General features: G+C 53.1%; 1 protein-coding gene across 1 annotated transcript; it reads right to left on the bottom strand.

Moving 5' to 3' along the window:
- Positions 1 to 9,405: 9,405 nt before the first annotated feature.
- On the bottom strand, positions 9,406 to 12,449 carry LOC149808905 (ribose-phosphate pyrophosphokinase 4-like). Its single transcript, XM_089995102.1, has 4 exons — positions 12,265 to 12,449; positions 11,725 to 11,923; positions 10,577 to 10,693; positions 9,406 to 9,939 (listed from the first exon to the last, which is right to left on the bottom strand). Exons 1-4 carry the CDS (start codon positions 12,447 to 12,449, stop codon positions 9,406 to 9,408), a joined length of 1,035 nt encoding a protein of 344 aa, XP_089851228.1.
- Positions 12,450 to 16,146: the final 3,697 nt, after the last annotated feature.

The raw sequence follows: 16,146 nt of genomic DNA, 5'->3' as shown, positions 1-16,146 counted from the left end.
TGCCAGTTCTCAAAGCACCACATCAGCACATGGACTACGTGCATGGCACATTCATTGGCACCACCCGCTTGCGCTTACATTAGCGAGCAAGCGGCCCTAGGCATCATGCCATGCTCGAACGGCAGGGTTTTGCCAGACCCTGTTATTTGCGAGTCGCAACGCCTGAGGACGCATGAAGTTAGGGGCAAAAATGGGGGTCGAACCCCATTCTGGCGAATCCTTGACCAGGGGGTCCTCATACCTGCATCTGCCGCCTTGCTGCCGCTCTGAGTGGGAGCGCGCTGAGGTGGCGGCGCGTCGTCTTCATCGTCCTCGTCACTGTCCTCCCACCGCGACTTGGCGACAGGAGCCTTTACCGGCTTAGGAGCTGCAGCCAAAGCGATCTTCTTGCCGCTATCGCCCCCGTCCATGCGCATGAAACCCTTATCGATAAGCGCCAACAGCCCACGATCGTCAACGGCCCCATCCACTTTCAACCGCTTGGCCCCTGGGGGTGTCCTGCGACGCGGGTAAAGGAGGGGGGGGACTGGAAACTGCTAGAGTGGAAGCTTCCGCTCCCGCGCTTTTGCGTTTTGTGAGAGGTGTCGCTGGCGGCCCGCCCTCGAGCAGCTGCGACACATCCAGGGTGCACATTGACGGCGGCGTTGCTTCGAGGAGGGACTTGCTCCTTTGAATGTCGATGTAGGTGCGTCGGTGGATGTTGCGCTTGAAGCACTCCTGTGACAGCAGTAGGGTGCTCCATTACCGCTAGGTACTCAAAATAGCCAAATCCTGGCTTGAACGGCCCGCAAAATGGCTTTAGCACTCAACCTTTACAATGCCTACTCTATCAAACTTGCAGATCTACAATTCGTGACATACCACCCCGAGGCAAACGGTTGCATTGCAACCTTATATGATCTCTCCTGTGATATACGTTGCATTCCAGTAGCAAACGCACTGTCATCAACTCATCACATAGATCATGGCAGGAAATAGACACACTGCCATTAGCATGCTCATTATGAGCACTCATCACAACACAGGTGTCCTCCATCAAGGGGACAAACATCATGAATTTCCAAGCATCCGGACCTGGCGAAGCCCTGCTTTGTAACGTCGCCAGCAACAGCAGACACAGCAGACCTTCCCTATATGTGAGGTTTCCCCGGTGATTTTCAAAGTTCGATCATGATAAACATGGCCTACTTTATGCCTGCAAGAATACACATGATGCACAAGTCTAACGTGTGCCGAGAGATACACTTGGCAAACATGCCGAGACAAGCCAACCTTTGTAACATTGGTACGTAGCTGCCAGTGACGTGGGCCATTCTAGGGTCAATAATGCCCAGCCTATCGCTCAACTGCGCTTGGCAGAGTTGAAACGTGGTGTATTCAAACAGGACGACATCGCACCTGTGGGTCTTGAAGGGGGGACTGCGTAACAAACACTTCGAAGCCCGCACCCTAACAACACACACCGCTTGAGTTAGCGTTACTTTCGGCACACCAGTACAAGCGCGTCCAATGAGCGGGTTCCTTCCAAGGAACGTGCACAGTAGCTGCAGCAAAACAGCTCTGCATGGAAAGCCATGCGAAAGAGGGTCGGCCCTGCGGGCTTGAGCCCCGCGACTCCACCGTGTCCAGGTCGCCGCAGCCGTTTTGTTTTGTCCAACTTTCTCTTACCTGATTCGCAGTGCAGTGTGATGTTGAAGGACTGCCGCTGTGGCCCTGCCATCTGATCCAAAGCAAAACATGAAAAGGTGATGTATCATAACATCGCCCTTGATTGAGTCAGATTTGTCCTCAAGGCAGCATCAGTGCACGTGGTGGCCGGTGGCATGTCACGTCATTCTTCACTGACACGCGGAAATGGGGGTTTGGCGGGCGCAGCCTGGGGAGAAATGTTCTTCCTCCAACAAAAACGGGGCACCAAACGCCATTCTTCAAAATGGCAAACGAGAAAGCAGAAACGGGGGGGTGGCTTCGCAGCCTGAGGAAGTAGGTTCTTCCTCTTGCGCCAAACGCCATCAAAGCAAAATCTGGCAGCATGTCACAATTTTGATGAACTGAACCATCCACAAGGAGAGAGCGAGCCTGGTAAACGATCGGAATGCGGCCTCTGCAAGCAATCCTGGAAAAAGGGGTGAGTAACTGGTGCAAACAGTAATGATAAGATGCAATGCTCTGCCATTGCGGGCAACTGCAATAATCAATCACCCTACAATCGAACGCAGAGCCGTGCGGAAGCCCTGCGCACAGCAGCAAGCAAAAGACGAGTGCGCCTCTGGACTTGAGAGGCAGCATTGCAGGGGCGGGGGGAGCGGCACCTGAGCTGCCACTCTAAAGTCATGCACACGAGAGGCGCGAAGCAGAGGCGCATCGACGATGACAACAGGATGCTGTCTCTCCACCAGCGTTCGGGTCAAGGCTCTCAATAAGCTCTCCTCGTAGACACCTGCAGGTCCTCTCCTGCCTCTTTGAACTCGAGCATCACTCACATTTTTTCTGTTTCACTGATTTGCAGAGCACAAGGACGTCCTCTTTGTGCACGTATCAGCTTGGTTTGACCTTGATCAACAGCAGGACGAGCTGAAAACAAAGGCATCCTCCTTCTTGTGCATCTAGCCTACTGGCACTCAGGATGCCATAGCAAACGCTTCTTTGCACCTCACACTCGCAATAAAACAAAGCTTGTTCAGAACATAAACATGGCATAACATCGGTCTATGTGTGTTGTTCACAAGGGTCAGTCCGAAAGCAGGACACGCCATCTGCTAGCGTGTGGCCACTGCCGTCGTGTGGCCGCTGCCGACAGTCGGCAGTGGAGACTGGCAGGACGAAGGCTCAGATCGGTTTGCAGGAACGAATGGCAGAGGGGGCCCACAGAGAACAGCATTCAGGTTGTTTAATGCTGCGTGATGCCTTGGTCCCCGAGGCTTGCTGCATTTGCTGCTGCTTGGTGGCTGTATATGCGACTCATTACTGAAACTTATCGTCTACTTTTGTGTACAAAGTTTTTTAAAACAAGCGCGCACCTTCCATATCCGCCTCGTACTCATACTCCTCCTCCTTGATGGTACGTTTGGGGCGGCCGGGTCCAGCTTCGCAAGTCCGCTCCACTTCGTTGAGAAAGTAAGCATCGATGGAGTGAACGCGTGGTGGCTGGCCACCTGCGTCTATCTCTAGCTTGCGCAGCTTCGCAGCTATGAAGGACTTTCCGGAGCCCGGGATTCCGCGCACTATCACCACAAACGCTGTGGGCCGTGACGCACGCCCCGTCCCACTGAAGAGCTCCAGAGCATCTGTCGGCGGCAACAACGGCATGAGCGCTGCATCTTCTTGGGTGACATCCATCTATGCAGCCCACGCCCCTTGTAAAGAATGACTCACGGTATGCAGCAATGGTGTTCCATGTTTGGCAATCCACGCAACTTCCCTTGCAATTTGGCATATTGTGTGCCACCGTCTTGACCGCAGAAGTTTGTTTGCTCCTTCTTCAAACATTTTCTCCCCCAAACTGACTCCGGTGATACCAGATGGCGAGTTTGACATTCACCGACTGACAGCTGCAGCGCTCCAGTTTATGAACTAACATCGTGACAGTCAACACCCACACTGACATCAGCAGAAATGTCAAAGAGAGTCGTTTACTGTACTGTGCATTTCTTCAGGCATTGGCTCCAAGCACAATGCCAAGACAGCCCAACAAAGCTGCACGTTATCCCACAATGCCAAGTCCCAAGGTATCGAGTCCCACATTACCGGATCCCACATCATCGAGCCTGACAATACCAAGTCCCACATCGAGTCCCACAATACCAAATCCCACATTATCAATTCACACAATGGATCCAAGGAATTCAACCAGAGCGGCACAACGGTTACAGACAGGAGCCAAACGAGATGCTGTACGCCAAAGGAAGATGCCACACCTGTGCTTGAGTGTCGGATGGAGCCTCCGCGGCGCTGGAGGGCAGGTTGGGAGGGCTGGATGGCAACGGAGGGGCTATTGCCGATGCTGAAATGCTCTCGTGAGACCCCCAGTGACCATTCTCGCCCTGCTGGCAATACTGCGGCGCCACCGCCGCTGCAGGTTGGTACGGCACAGCTCCAGGCTGATAGGCGTATGCTGCGCTGTACCCCACCCCATTGCTGTAGGGCGCAGGGGACTGGTACAAGGCTGCATGTGGTTGGTACGCTGCATTTGCGTCCGCTGCGTTCCCCCCTCCGCTCTGCGTTGATGCGCTGCTCTGATATGCTGCGCTGTGACTGTACGGTGTAATGTGCTCGTAGGGCTGCGCGCTTGAATGCGCTGCCGCATGGCTGTATGCCGCGTTGTCATGAAATTCTGCTCCGTTTTGCGGTGCTGCGTGCTGACTGTATGTTGCACTGGTCTGGTATGGCTGTGGCCAGGCTGCTGCTGTTTGGGATGCTGTGTATGGGTTGTAGGGTTCGGGGACGAGCGCCGCCTGGGCGAAGCTGGGCGATGTGCCTGGGTGATATGCATCTTGCTGGGGTTGTGAAGCGACTGAGACTGCAGCATGCAACGAGGGAGGGGGGTGGCTATCTGGTTGTGGAGGGGCTGGTTGCTCCTCTGCAGGCAGAGGAGGGTTCTGGGTGCCTGCGTATGTTGGCTGCGTGCCGTACGCTTGATAATACTGCTGATTCGGCGAGTAGAGTGCGCTATAGTGACCTTGGGACGGATTTGAGGCAGTCGCAGGATGCGCCTGTGCGCCATACGTGGCAAGTTGCGATGGTTCGTAAGCCCCGCATGTGCCAGGCTGCGCATATCCAGCGTGTTCCACAGTCGATGCTTGGGAGCCGTATCCATTGGTTGATGCGTATCCTGCTTGTCCAGCCTGCTGCCCATATGTTGGGTACGCTGACCACTGCTGGTATGGGTCGGGATGGCATGGAGTTTGCTGCCATGTTGGTTGACCAGGCTGAGCGTAAGTATACGTCTGATTTCCTACACATTTATGTGCCAATGATGAGCTTTCAGCGAGCATGTGATACAGCCGCAAGGATGGCACGAATCAGGGTGGAAAGGCAGCTCGTGAAAAGAGGTCAACGGATTAAAAATCCGTGGACGGTCGCGTATGTCCTGTCAGAATGCACTAACGCTCCGAAATTGGCAGGGAGATCGCCGAATGTCATCCGGCAAGCGTCCTTGAATTGCAATGACACGAAAGGACCGCTAGGCAAGGACATACATCTGAGATGACGGGCCAAAGACAGATTCCAAAACAGCTGAAATGCACGACAACGAAAGTTTACTGGCGGAGGGCATATTACGTAGCTGTTTGTGTCAAGCCCCTGTCCATAGACATGAATGTCACCACAAGCATACGAAGGCATGCTTGTACAGAACATGAGCAGCCTCATTCCAGCGGACAGCTACAAGAACTCACCACTAAATGCACCTTGCTGTGGGTGGTGATTCATGCTCTCGTCCTGGATGAGTGCTCGGAATTAGCTCGGGAACACATGAACAGTGCATGTCATAAGACAAAATGCGCAGTAGACCGCAAAAACTGCAACCAAACAAACTAAATTGGTAAGTAGGTCTCACACAAGTACGTAAAGATGGCCACCGCTGTGACTCTTCGTGCCACAGACAATGACCGCTAGTTGATCCGTCGCAAAGTATCCGATGTTTTCACATTGAGACAGGAAGAAGCCAGTCCCTACGACCAAAGTTATCAGCGGGACCCATTTGGGAAGACACTTGGTTCACCGGGCATGACATAAGAGGTGTTTGCTCGATTCCGTGGACGTTTTGGCGCGTTTCCCCCGCCATCCTGCAATGCTCTTGACATCTCGACGGCGTTGCTAATAAAGAAATTCAGGAATGGAAATGCTCCGAGATATGACTTCAGTCACTTAAAACAAGGTCGTCCAGAGCAAGAACCATGTATGCGCTTAGGACTGTGGGCAGGGTGCTTCGTAAGCACTCTGTGCCATCCTGCGGGTGTTTGAGAAGCAAGTTGTGGTCTAGAAATTGCGTTACGGTCGTGCGCGCTGCTGAGGTAGAGGCCGGGCCTCTGCCTGTTTACGCTGCTGACATTCGTGTTGGCAAAATCTTGACCTGCGAGCCTCATCCGGAAGCAGACAGCCTATATGTAGAGACGATTGATGTCGGAGAGGAGGAGCCTCGCACAATTATATCAGGCTTGGTGAAATATGTTCCATTGGAGCAGATGCAGGGCAGGAGCGTCGTAGTGATCTGCAATCTGAAACCACGCAACATGCGCGGCATCAAGTCGCACGGGATGGTGCTGTGTGCCAGCGATGCTGCGCACGAGAATGTGGAGCCGCTTTCTCCACCAACTGGAGCTGCGGTGCGCGTTTTTCAAATGTTGCGGCTACCTATGTGTCCAGTGTTCCGTCAGGTGAACGATCCCAGAATGACTGGGTTCTTGAGCAAACAAGCATCTGCACCACGTCTGTGTATGCGTCAGGCATGAGAAGCCCCTGCAATCACGTGATAAGTCGTATGACGTTTTGAAGCTGGGAACGCGTGAAGCTGTCCGCGCTATTGTGCTGGACAGTATGTGAACCTACCATGGACAAAGGCAGTCAGGCGGTGCCGCTCGTTTATCAACAAATGATGGTGTTTGGGACTGCATGGTATCGTTGCCATGTTCACATGCACGTTGAAGGCTTTGATGAAGCTGCGTGTGGTTCAGGTGGGCCTGACCATTCCCTAACCCTATCTCAGCCCGTTAATATGCCTTGTGTGCTTGCATTCGTGCCGTTTTTCCGTGATACATTCTTTATCAACTGAAATTCAGATGATTCAGATGCACCTTTTGTGTTTCTGAACTCAGTGCGGGATTCCTGACAAGTCCAAAGGGGCACAGCTTGAGAGTATATTCCAAGGCCCTAAATCATGCTCATCACATCGCTTTGGGCCAGCAACTACGACCATTTCAATTTGATTTCATGAAATCACTTGGCTTCAGCGTCACACGACCAACCATGGCTGGGTGGCGAAGTCAGGAGATCAGCAGACCAGCCAGTGAGGGAACTCCTATTGTTTTGATCTCAGACCATCTTGATGACTGAGCGTAAACAGCCACACTAAGGCTGGGAGGTGCTTCAGGGCTCGATCAACTATGACTGCCTGCTCATACGACACACCGTGCACTATCTCCTTGACGAGCAAGGATTTTGCAGTTGTGGGGGACCCAGTCGGCACATCCAACTCGAGGTGTCCCAGGAAAATTGTAAGGAGAATTAAAAAACAGTTAATCGGGTTAACTATACATTACACAAGTCCGAATGGTGTGGTGAAGGCACCGCACCGCAGGCCTTGTCCAGGCGCAGGCTATGGGCTTGGCGTGACTATCACTGCATTTGTGTGCATCAAGCATTCTATGCACGAGGTCTTACACAACATGTTACACAGTCCTAATCCTAAGAAGTCTACTTTCAGAGGGAAATGAGCGTCGACTTGCACGCCCTGGGGTCGTACAGTTGTGCCTGCAGCGTAAGTTGAAGAATACGAATCCACGAAGCCCGCCTTTCATGTGGTGAGAGTTGAGACTTCTCAACCGTGCTGTGTGCAGGCCAGGATTTAGAGACGTTTCGGTGTCCTGGGCACAGGAGCTAGCTTCCACATTCGCAACACACTCCTCCTCCACGGTTTGCCATACCGCTCTCCTTGCATGTGTCACCCGTAGGGCAGGGTTATCGTGACAGGATGCGCACAGCAAACTGGCAAGCGTAACTGATGCTTGGTACAACCCAAAAGAGTGGTTTTGGGAGTGCTGAGTACAGCAGTTGAGGTCATCCGTTTATGCTTTCGTTCGGGGAGTGACAGAAAAGGCAATGCAGATTGGCGAGCGCATCTGGTGCGAGCAGAACCAGCCGGCGCCGGAGGCAGCCAACCGAGTTGACAAGAAGAAGCTGTGGGAAGGTATCCAGCCAGATCTGAAGACGACCGACGATCTGGTGGCGACATACAAAGGTGTTCCTATGATGACGAGCGCCGGTCCCATCACGGCCCCTTCTCTCAAGCAAGCCAACGTTAGTTAACTGCGATGCCCGGCACTCCAGCGGTATTGGATCTTCCGTGGCTCTTGTTAGGGCTCGTCCATGGGCCAGCATCGACTGGCACGGGTGAGCAGCTCGGGACTGCCAAACGAATCGCTGTCACTGGACACCAAGCGGAGCAGTCAAAAACTTGCAGCGTGGCATGGTCATTGCTTAGTATTCAGGTTTTGTGCTGAGTTTGCGACAAAATGGTCACAGAAACAGGAATGGTTGTGTTACAAGCGACAGGGCTGGCAAAACAGGAAAAAAAAACAGAAACTAACACTGAAAACAATGACACAAACAAAGACAAAACACACAAGAAAACCATCAGCCTAAGCCACGCCGGGATCTTCCTGCGGTGCATCCCACCCTGCATGGAAGTCGACGAGCCGACGTTCACGGCGATATGAGAGAGGGACTTGTAGTACATGCGCGCATTGCCCTTGCACAAAGCACAGCTGAGCTCCCGACGGACGCCACGTACGAAGGCAGCCTTAGAAACAGGAATGGTTTCTTTGCATGTTTCGGGTTATGTAGTTTAGGAGAAATGCTGTATGCTCCTGTCAGTGCAGTGTTTACCTGCCTTGCCCTTATCTGGTTCCATTCCTTCGGCGCAATCTTGAAACCTATCCAATTATGGGACTGGTGATCAGTTGAACGATCACAATCGCTACGTCTCAACACAAACTGAGTGGTGCCCCTACCCCGATTCTCAGGAAGTGGGACCCGGCGTTTCACCGAGATTGGGTACCTCTGGCTAAAGGTACACCAACAGCGGTTCTTTCTTTCTTTGTTTTCCTGTGTGTTTGGTTTGATTTTTTCTCGTGTGTTCTTGAATTGAGTCGTCCTTGTCTGCAGTTTATTTCTGCTTTGCTTTCCCGCTTCGTTGTAATACACCAACAGCGGCCATTAAGGGATGAGAGATTCTGCATAGCTGGCGCACATAGGACGCACGTCAGACGTGACGTTGTACACAGGAGCAGACAAGGTTATTAGCATTGAACAACGAGTCAGTAGGCGACTGCACTCTGCTATTTCAGAGCATTGTACTTTGACAAAAAACAAAGTTGTGCGTCTTCAGTAGAACCGCTTCACATGGTCAGAACTCCCTGGCTAGCATACCCTGGCGTCAACACCCACCCACATCAAAGCGAATGCATCATGTGTGCTCTCCCGCACCGTGAACCACAGCCGCACAGTGCCAATTGGTAACTTGCAGGCCGTTGTAACTATCCAGCCAAACATCTTCAGCTCGGCGATCGCGTCCCTGCGACACCCATCTAGTACCCCTACCACCAGACAGGCAACAAGCGCTCTATTGAATGACCAATGAAGAAGTGACTCGAGCATGCACCGTGGCTGGAGACAGCTCGCAGCCCGCTAGACCATCAGCGCGTTGGCGATCGGCTCAGCAAGCGACAGGACCTCAAACGGTTCCAGGCCCACGACGGCGCTCGCAGTGAGCGGGCATGAGTCAGTGATCCATAGATGGCGCCAACCCTCGCGGAAGCCGTCCGGGGAGTCGGCCTCCACCTTGAAGCGCTTGTGCGACTCCTTCGGAAACACGCCATGAGTGACGTACGCGCTCACGTGAGCAGCCCCAAGCGTGTGGAGAAGCCGGCCGCACTCTATGAGTGTACCACCCGACTGCACGAGGTCGTCCACGATGACGACGTGACGGCCAGCAGCTTCTCCCTCTTTCAGCCGCACGATGCGCTTATCGCCGTCGCGAACCTTTGTGCAGATGACTTCGGGGTAGCCTTGGAACTGGAAGTGGAACCGCTTCCAGGCGCCTTCGTCCGGATATGCGATCGTGACGTTGTCGGCATCTTCCAGAGATTTGAGGCGGTCCAGCAGTAGCGGGATGCCGGACTCGAAGAGCGGCAAAGCGCTGTCGCCAAAGTAAAAGCGCTCCTGCGCGCATCACCATGCTGAGTGGTAACGTATCCCTTCGGAAAGAGTGAGGCGTGATAAGGAGTGACAGATTTCTCCGGATAGAGTGAGGCGTGACAAGGAGTGACATACTCCTCCAGATAGAGGGAAGCGTGACAAGCAGTGACGCATTCCTCCGCATAAGGCGAGACAAGAGAGTGATGTTCCTTTGCTGCACTTCACTAGCCAGGATGTGCAGTCATCTTCTCTGCTATCCAACCAAGACACCCCCCTGGCGGACAAAGCCTTTGCGGGATGGTTCAACCGTGAACATACATGCATGTATGCCCTTTGTGTGAAGTTGTGGTGCGTCGACAGCAAGCGTGGAAACGCCTGAACCCGTCGGTCATTCTAACCCTCATAGTCATCATCTGGACCATTGAAAATGTTTTGAAGCAAGAAGGCACCAAGGAGTTGAGAATTCGAATCGCAGCAAAAGGATCTGCGGCAGATTAAAGTTTTTAAACCGACATGGCAGAAGTGCCGCATCAACAAACACACGCGCTCAATGCAGGGGTAGTCGCTCAAATTTGATCTGCGAGCAAGCAGCCGGACTGAAGCGCAGCAGGAATTATATGCAGTCCGCAACATGAGATAGCGCAAAAGCAGGAGCTCGTACCTGAAGGGCATGAATATCGAAGATGACCACACTGGCTGGCCCTCCCCTGGTAAGCGGGATGTTGGAAAGTATCCGAGCAAGTGTGAAGGCAGTCGCCACCTCACCCTCCGCTTCCACCTACACGCCCACACTGTGACTTCGGTGGTCATGCATTAACGTTAAGAAAAGACCATCACGGCATAAACATTCTTGGAGTTACCAATGTCCATGTGGATGCGGTGTTGTAAAAAGGTACATCATCATCAAACATCTTCCCCGCTAAGTGTGACCACCTATCCTGGGATCCCGCTCTCCAGGGATAGCACTTTCTTGTACTCGCTGCAGAGCTCCTGTAGACTCCTCACCGGCCAGACCAACGCTGGAACAGGCCGGAAATGGGAGAAAACAGGATCGTCAGAAGTACAGTGTTGTATGGTGCCATTACCATTGATGTACCATTGAATATCATAGTTTACATGCACATGGCTACAACGCTACACTGCTGAAGTGTTGCCTTGGCAAACGAAATGTCCGAAACCATTCTCATTGCATACCCAAACCACGGTAATGCCTGACGTGGCCCTCATGTTGCCTTGACATGCTTCGTCGTGTCAGCCAGACATGGAGGGTAGTTCTAAGGCAGCGATTCGCTTGTAATGTGTGATAATTTGGCAGCCGAGATGCCTGCAAATGCATGACTTTGGGGCGACATGGGCTCGAACCCCATTCTGGCACATCACTGGTTCTAGGTGGAATACAACCCGAAGCTCGTTCGGCACCAGCATTCCAGGGCCATACGAATCTCTGAGCCACTAGATAACACGGCATGTGGCCTGGCAGGCACGTACACCAGTGAGCCGCCGCCCGAGAGGTGGCATGTTGAAGCTTGTACAGTAGTTTTGTATTGCCGACTGATGGTTTTCCATAGAGAACTCTTTCCTCTAACTGACGGGGGTCAGTGTCAGATCTGAACTGCACAATATCATTGCCTTGTGTACAGATGTGAGTTGCATTAGAGATTTGCCGTCTAGTGCTCAGGATCTGAGTGGTAGCATGTAGATATTGCATCATGCATATGATGATGTCACTAAGTATGATGCATGGTAATATGGTGATGTCTGCTGTTACGGATCTGCTTCACGGTATGGTGTTTTGCATTGCCAGCGCACCCTTTCCAGAGTCCCTGTGGGAAAAAACGGCAGCACCAAGGTGAAGGAGCCGATGAACAGCCGGGGAAGAGCATAAATGATGGATATCTGCTCGAAGATGACGGCTGGCTCGTGGAAAGATGCTAGGAAGGCTACGTTGCAGTTCCGGATGTTGAGGGCATCTTTGACAAACACGTTGGGAAAACCATCATTGAACTTTCTGCATTCAATCAACATTTGTTGCTCGCTGGCTCCAATGTTCGCAGGTCAAAGGCAACTAGCTCAAGTTTCAACTGCAATTCTCATCTTTGAAAACTCTGCCTGAGGAAAACATAGCCACCAATATGCTCCTACAGGCATACCTTCATGCTGTGCATATCAAGATTGATCAAATTCGTTCTGTGATGCCCTGGGTAAGTGCCCAGACCTTGCTATTGTTGGTGATGATGTGCCCAAACTTGGCCATAACCCTACCCGCGCACCTTGACACCACGCGCCGACAGGAAGCATGAAACTCCATAAGATGATGGACCGTGTCTAAAGTCTTGTTGCATGACGTACCCCCAAGAAATCTGCCCGAGGGTGACTGACTGGCTTGTGTTGGCAATCTTCTCCGCAAGCGGTTGACATGAAGGATGGTAGAACAAAATGCACTCTTTTTTTGCATTTCCGAACTTTGCAGGATCGATGTTTCCGGCTAGACGGTAATCCATGCTCAAGCTGGCCTGGAGCTCTTGGCCTTCCATTCGCTCTTGGTTTGCTGGCGATGTTGTGAACCTGGTACTCCGATGTGAACCGTGGTGGCAGCGCTTGAAAGCGTGAAGCCTTGTCCTGATCAGAGAGCGATTCATAAGCTTTAAAAACCTGTCGCCATTTCCATTATCATCATCTGAAGCGCGGCATCGCACACTAGGAGTTCTATGCAAGCCGTTGTCGATGTCGGGAAGTTGCACATGAGCTCTTTCAGGCTCTGTCCATCGACAAGCCTATCAATTGCTGCATATCACATCCAGCAAGACATTTTTGCCATTTTCCGGAATCACTTGTGCATGCCGTATCGATGTATTGAACTTGACCTGTGTATTGCTGCTAATTTGGCGCCAGACACGCCGCAACCTGCTTGCTGCGAGAAAGGCGGGTCTTCACCATCTCCTAACGCACCATTCTATTGTCGATCGCTCTCAAGATGCACAATATGGAACAATACTCAGTTCAGAGGTGAACGTTGAACAAAACTGTCGCTTTGTAATGATGTTGTGCTTCTGCCCGCAATTTCGCGCTCACAGACGGCGACGCCGTCGGCGTCATGAAAGCGTCTTATTGGACAGTCGTTCCCCTTGTAAACGCAATGCCCTTCACGCAGTCAAACCGCCAAGATCTAATCGATACGTTCAGCACTGCTCTGCACAATCCGATGCCTAGGCCTTGTAGCGCGTCAGTGACAATTATATTCTGCACGCCGCTCCTCCATCTGGAAGACACCGTTCGTTACCAAGTCCGATTGAGGAAGTGCATGGCCGGTTTGCCCATTCGACTTTATGTCTTGAGTTGTAGTGGGGACGAGCTATAGCAACCCAGCGGCGCGGTACCGCTGGCTTGCGACGCAACAAGTTGCGTGCACATAGCTTGCACATACTCTCGAGATAGCTGCGTGCACAGAATGCACCACCAAGAAGTTGAGTCCACCCAGTTGCACCTGGTGTCTCTCAATGCGGGCGAGCATCTGTGCATGCCTCCACTGAAGATCATCATGTTCAGTACACACTGTTCACTGGCCATCAGGTAAATTCAACAGCATACAATCTGCGGCGTGAGCGTTGCAGGACAAGGCAAGTATTTGAGCTGCTCCAGTGCATACACACGTTCATGCAACGTCTGTTACTGTCTAATATCAATCAGTAAAAGGCACCTAAATGCAGCGTGCTTCGGGCCTGGCAGCGCTGTGAGACACTTTGGTGACATGGTGGTCACGCCCGATGACCTGCAAGTGACAATTGTTCCTAGAGAGCTCTCGCGAATCCGGGCGAAGCAAGCCACTTCTCATAGCCATAAATGGGTGGCCTGAGCCGGGCGCCATCCTCACCCCAGGTGGCCGAAAATCATATGCTCCATGTACGCCGTCGCTAGCTCTGTGAAGCTTCCCCATTACTTCTGAAGAGTTGCGCACTCGTGCAGCGGCACTCAGCGTATCTCCAGGAAGCTTCGGTGCACCAGCACCAGCACCTAGAGGAGCATCCTGTGTATTTGGGTTGAGAGCAGGAATGGCGGAGTCCTCGAACCGTTGACGTTCCGGAATCGTCGATGGACTCACCGCTCGAGGGCGGCCATCGCTTCTATCATATTGGCCAAACCGGGGTGGCTCAAATGCTGTGTCAATCGGGGCATGGCTACCAACGTTCTCATCTAGAAGCCGATAACTCCGATCTAGTGCAAGGCCATGTGGATGCATGGATTGCGCACGCAAATGAAGTGCACCTGGCGGCAAAGCACCGCGGGAATCACCTTGGCAACCCAGCAAGGCAGATCGCCCCTGATGCTCATTGCTCGGCAGCTCTTGTGGCCCGTTCTTTGCTTGGATGCGGGTGAAGCCGTCGCTCGAAGTACCAAGCGCTCGAGGTTTGTGACTCACGTGATGGGGATGCATGGAGTGGGGTGAGGCTCCACGGTCGCCCACGAGCTCGTCATCAACAAACACACACGGGCATGACTTCCCCTGCCGCCGGGGATCGTGCGAGCTGTTGCCGCTACGGTCGCTGTGGACGTGCCCCAGGGTGCGCGGGCCCCCCCTTCTCATGGGCTCGTCTGTGGCCCAAGGTGGCCGGAGCACATCGTATGTGTGCACACCTAGATTGCTGCCGGAGGCTGCTTTGGAGCTGCCAGGTAGTGATGCTGAGGTTGTAGGCACATCCTCACGAGGTATGAGTGGGTCGTTGTGCATGGGTGCCGTGAGGCTGTCTGAGGCGGCATAGGTGGTCGCGTATGGTGCGCGCAGTTGCGACGACGGTGACGCTAGCTGATGCGGGTGGCGTCTTTGAGATTGCCGCGCTTGAATCGCGGCTTTTGGGTCATCCGGCAGGTGTGTCATCGCGTGCACATCCTGCAAGTTGCCTTGCGGCACGGTGCTCTTGCTGCTTGCATAGATGTTGCTTTCGTACGTACATCCCCTGGCATCATCGTCAAAGCCATGATCATTGTGGTGTGGAGGGGGGGGGTGAGCGTCCTGCAACTGACGCAGACGGAGCTGCGTATCACAGGGACCGTTCGCTCGTGGGTGAGCTGGCTGCCGAGGCGTTTGAGAACCACATGGCCTGCGCATCACGCCGAGCAGCTCTTTGGCGTCGTCGGTGTGCTGGATACCACCCGCGCCTTCACAGGGCCATCTAGCTTCGACGAGTAGCTGCTGCGAAAGGTCAACAGGTGCCATGACCGGAGTTCTCACGCCTGGCCGTTTGCCTGCCGTCAACGGGCGCTGTGCAACTGATAACCTTCCAGCCGGCTTCTCTGGCTGATGTTGCAAGCCGGAGCTGAAGAACTGGGCATAGACAACAAAGTTGTTCATCTGCGGTACAGTCTCCTCTAGGGAGTAGTGCTTGCGCATGAAGGCGATGAGCTTTGAGGATGGTCGGTCATATGCCAGGGCTGCTGGGTGCACCCCCTCTGCTGCCAGCATATGGTCGAATAGCGCGCGGCCGACACCGGTACGCTGGCATGACTCGTGCACGTAGAAATCCAGCACGCACAGCATTGACGCGTTCACCAACCCGCCTTCGTCCTGCACGATCAGAGGCGCCAGAGTTGCAGTCACCACAAGACAGATTGTTACTGGCGCTTCATGAACACCTATGATCTGTTGTATTGATACTACGATAGAGTATCATTGGAGTATCATTGGCATCTCAGCGTGCATGCAGTGCTTCGCCAGACCCTCTGATGTTTTGGGTCCAGAAACCCAAGAATACATCAATTTGGGTCCAACATGGGGTCTGAACCAATTCTGACGAATCACTGCGTGCATGCAGCCGTATCCATTTGCGGGTTTGAACAACTGTGAACATTGGCCTTTGTGTTGATGTGTCTCATTTTTCAACTCTGAATACAGCACACCCACCGCCGGCGCATGGCACTGATTGCCATGACGGTGGTGCCGTTTGCATGCAGCAACTGCAGCCCTGGATGGATGGCGTTTGATGCGGTCATACGCTGAATCATTGCAGATGTCTGAAGTGAGGCCAGCACCCTTAGGCACGTCCCTGTCGATTCAGTTCGCGTCTTCGGAGTCATGAATTAATCAATCAACTGGGCATGACGCCATGTCCCCTCCGTACGGCGTTGCTCCCAGTTGATTTGTTTATTGAGACGCGCCAAGCGCTGATTCAAGAAGCAGCAGACATGCTCCCCCAGAGAGCTGGACATGCATAGTCCCCTGTTTTATGTTTGGATAGG

Source organism: Nuphar pumila, unplaced genomic scaffold (assembly GCF_984573655.1).
Source record: "Nuphar pumila unplaced genomic scaffold, dmNupPumi1.hap1.1 HAP1_SCAFFOLD_2013, whole genome shotgun sequence".
NCBI lineage: Eukaryota > Viridiplantae > Streptophyta > Magnoliopsida > Nymphaeales > Nymphaeaceae > Nuphar > Nuphar pumila.
The sequence above is the reverse complement of the archived record's forward strand: the minus strand, read 5'-3'. Positions and strand labels throughout refer to the sequence as shown.

Bases quoted from the DNA above. Each gene is read 5' to 3' on its own strand.
- LOC149808905 (XM_089995102.1), bottom strand. From the start codon at position 12,449: ATGGAAGGCCAAGAGCTCCAGGCCAGCTTGAGCATGGATTACCGTCTA. The intron at 11,924-12,264 runs GTACGTCATGCA...GATTGAATGCAG, and splicing joins CTCGGGCAGATTTCTTGGGG to AAAGTTCAATGATGGTTTTC. The intron at 10,694-11,724 runs GTGCGCTGGCAA...GTGGGCGTGTAG, and splicing joins CCACAGGGACTCTGGAAAGG to GTGGAAGCGGAGGGTGAGGT.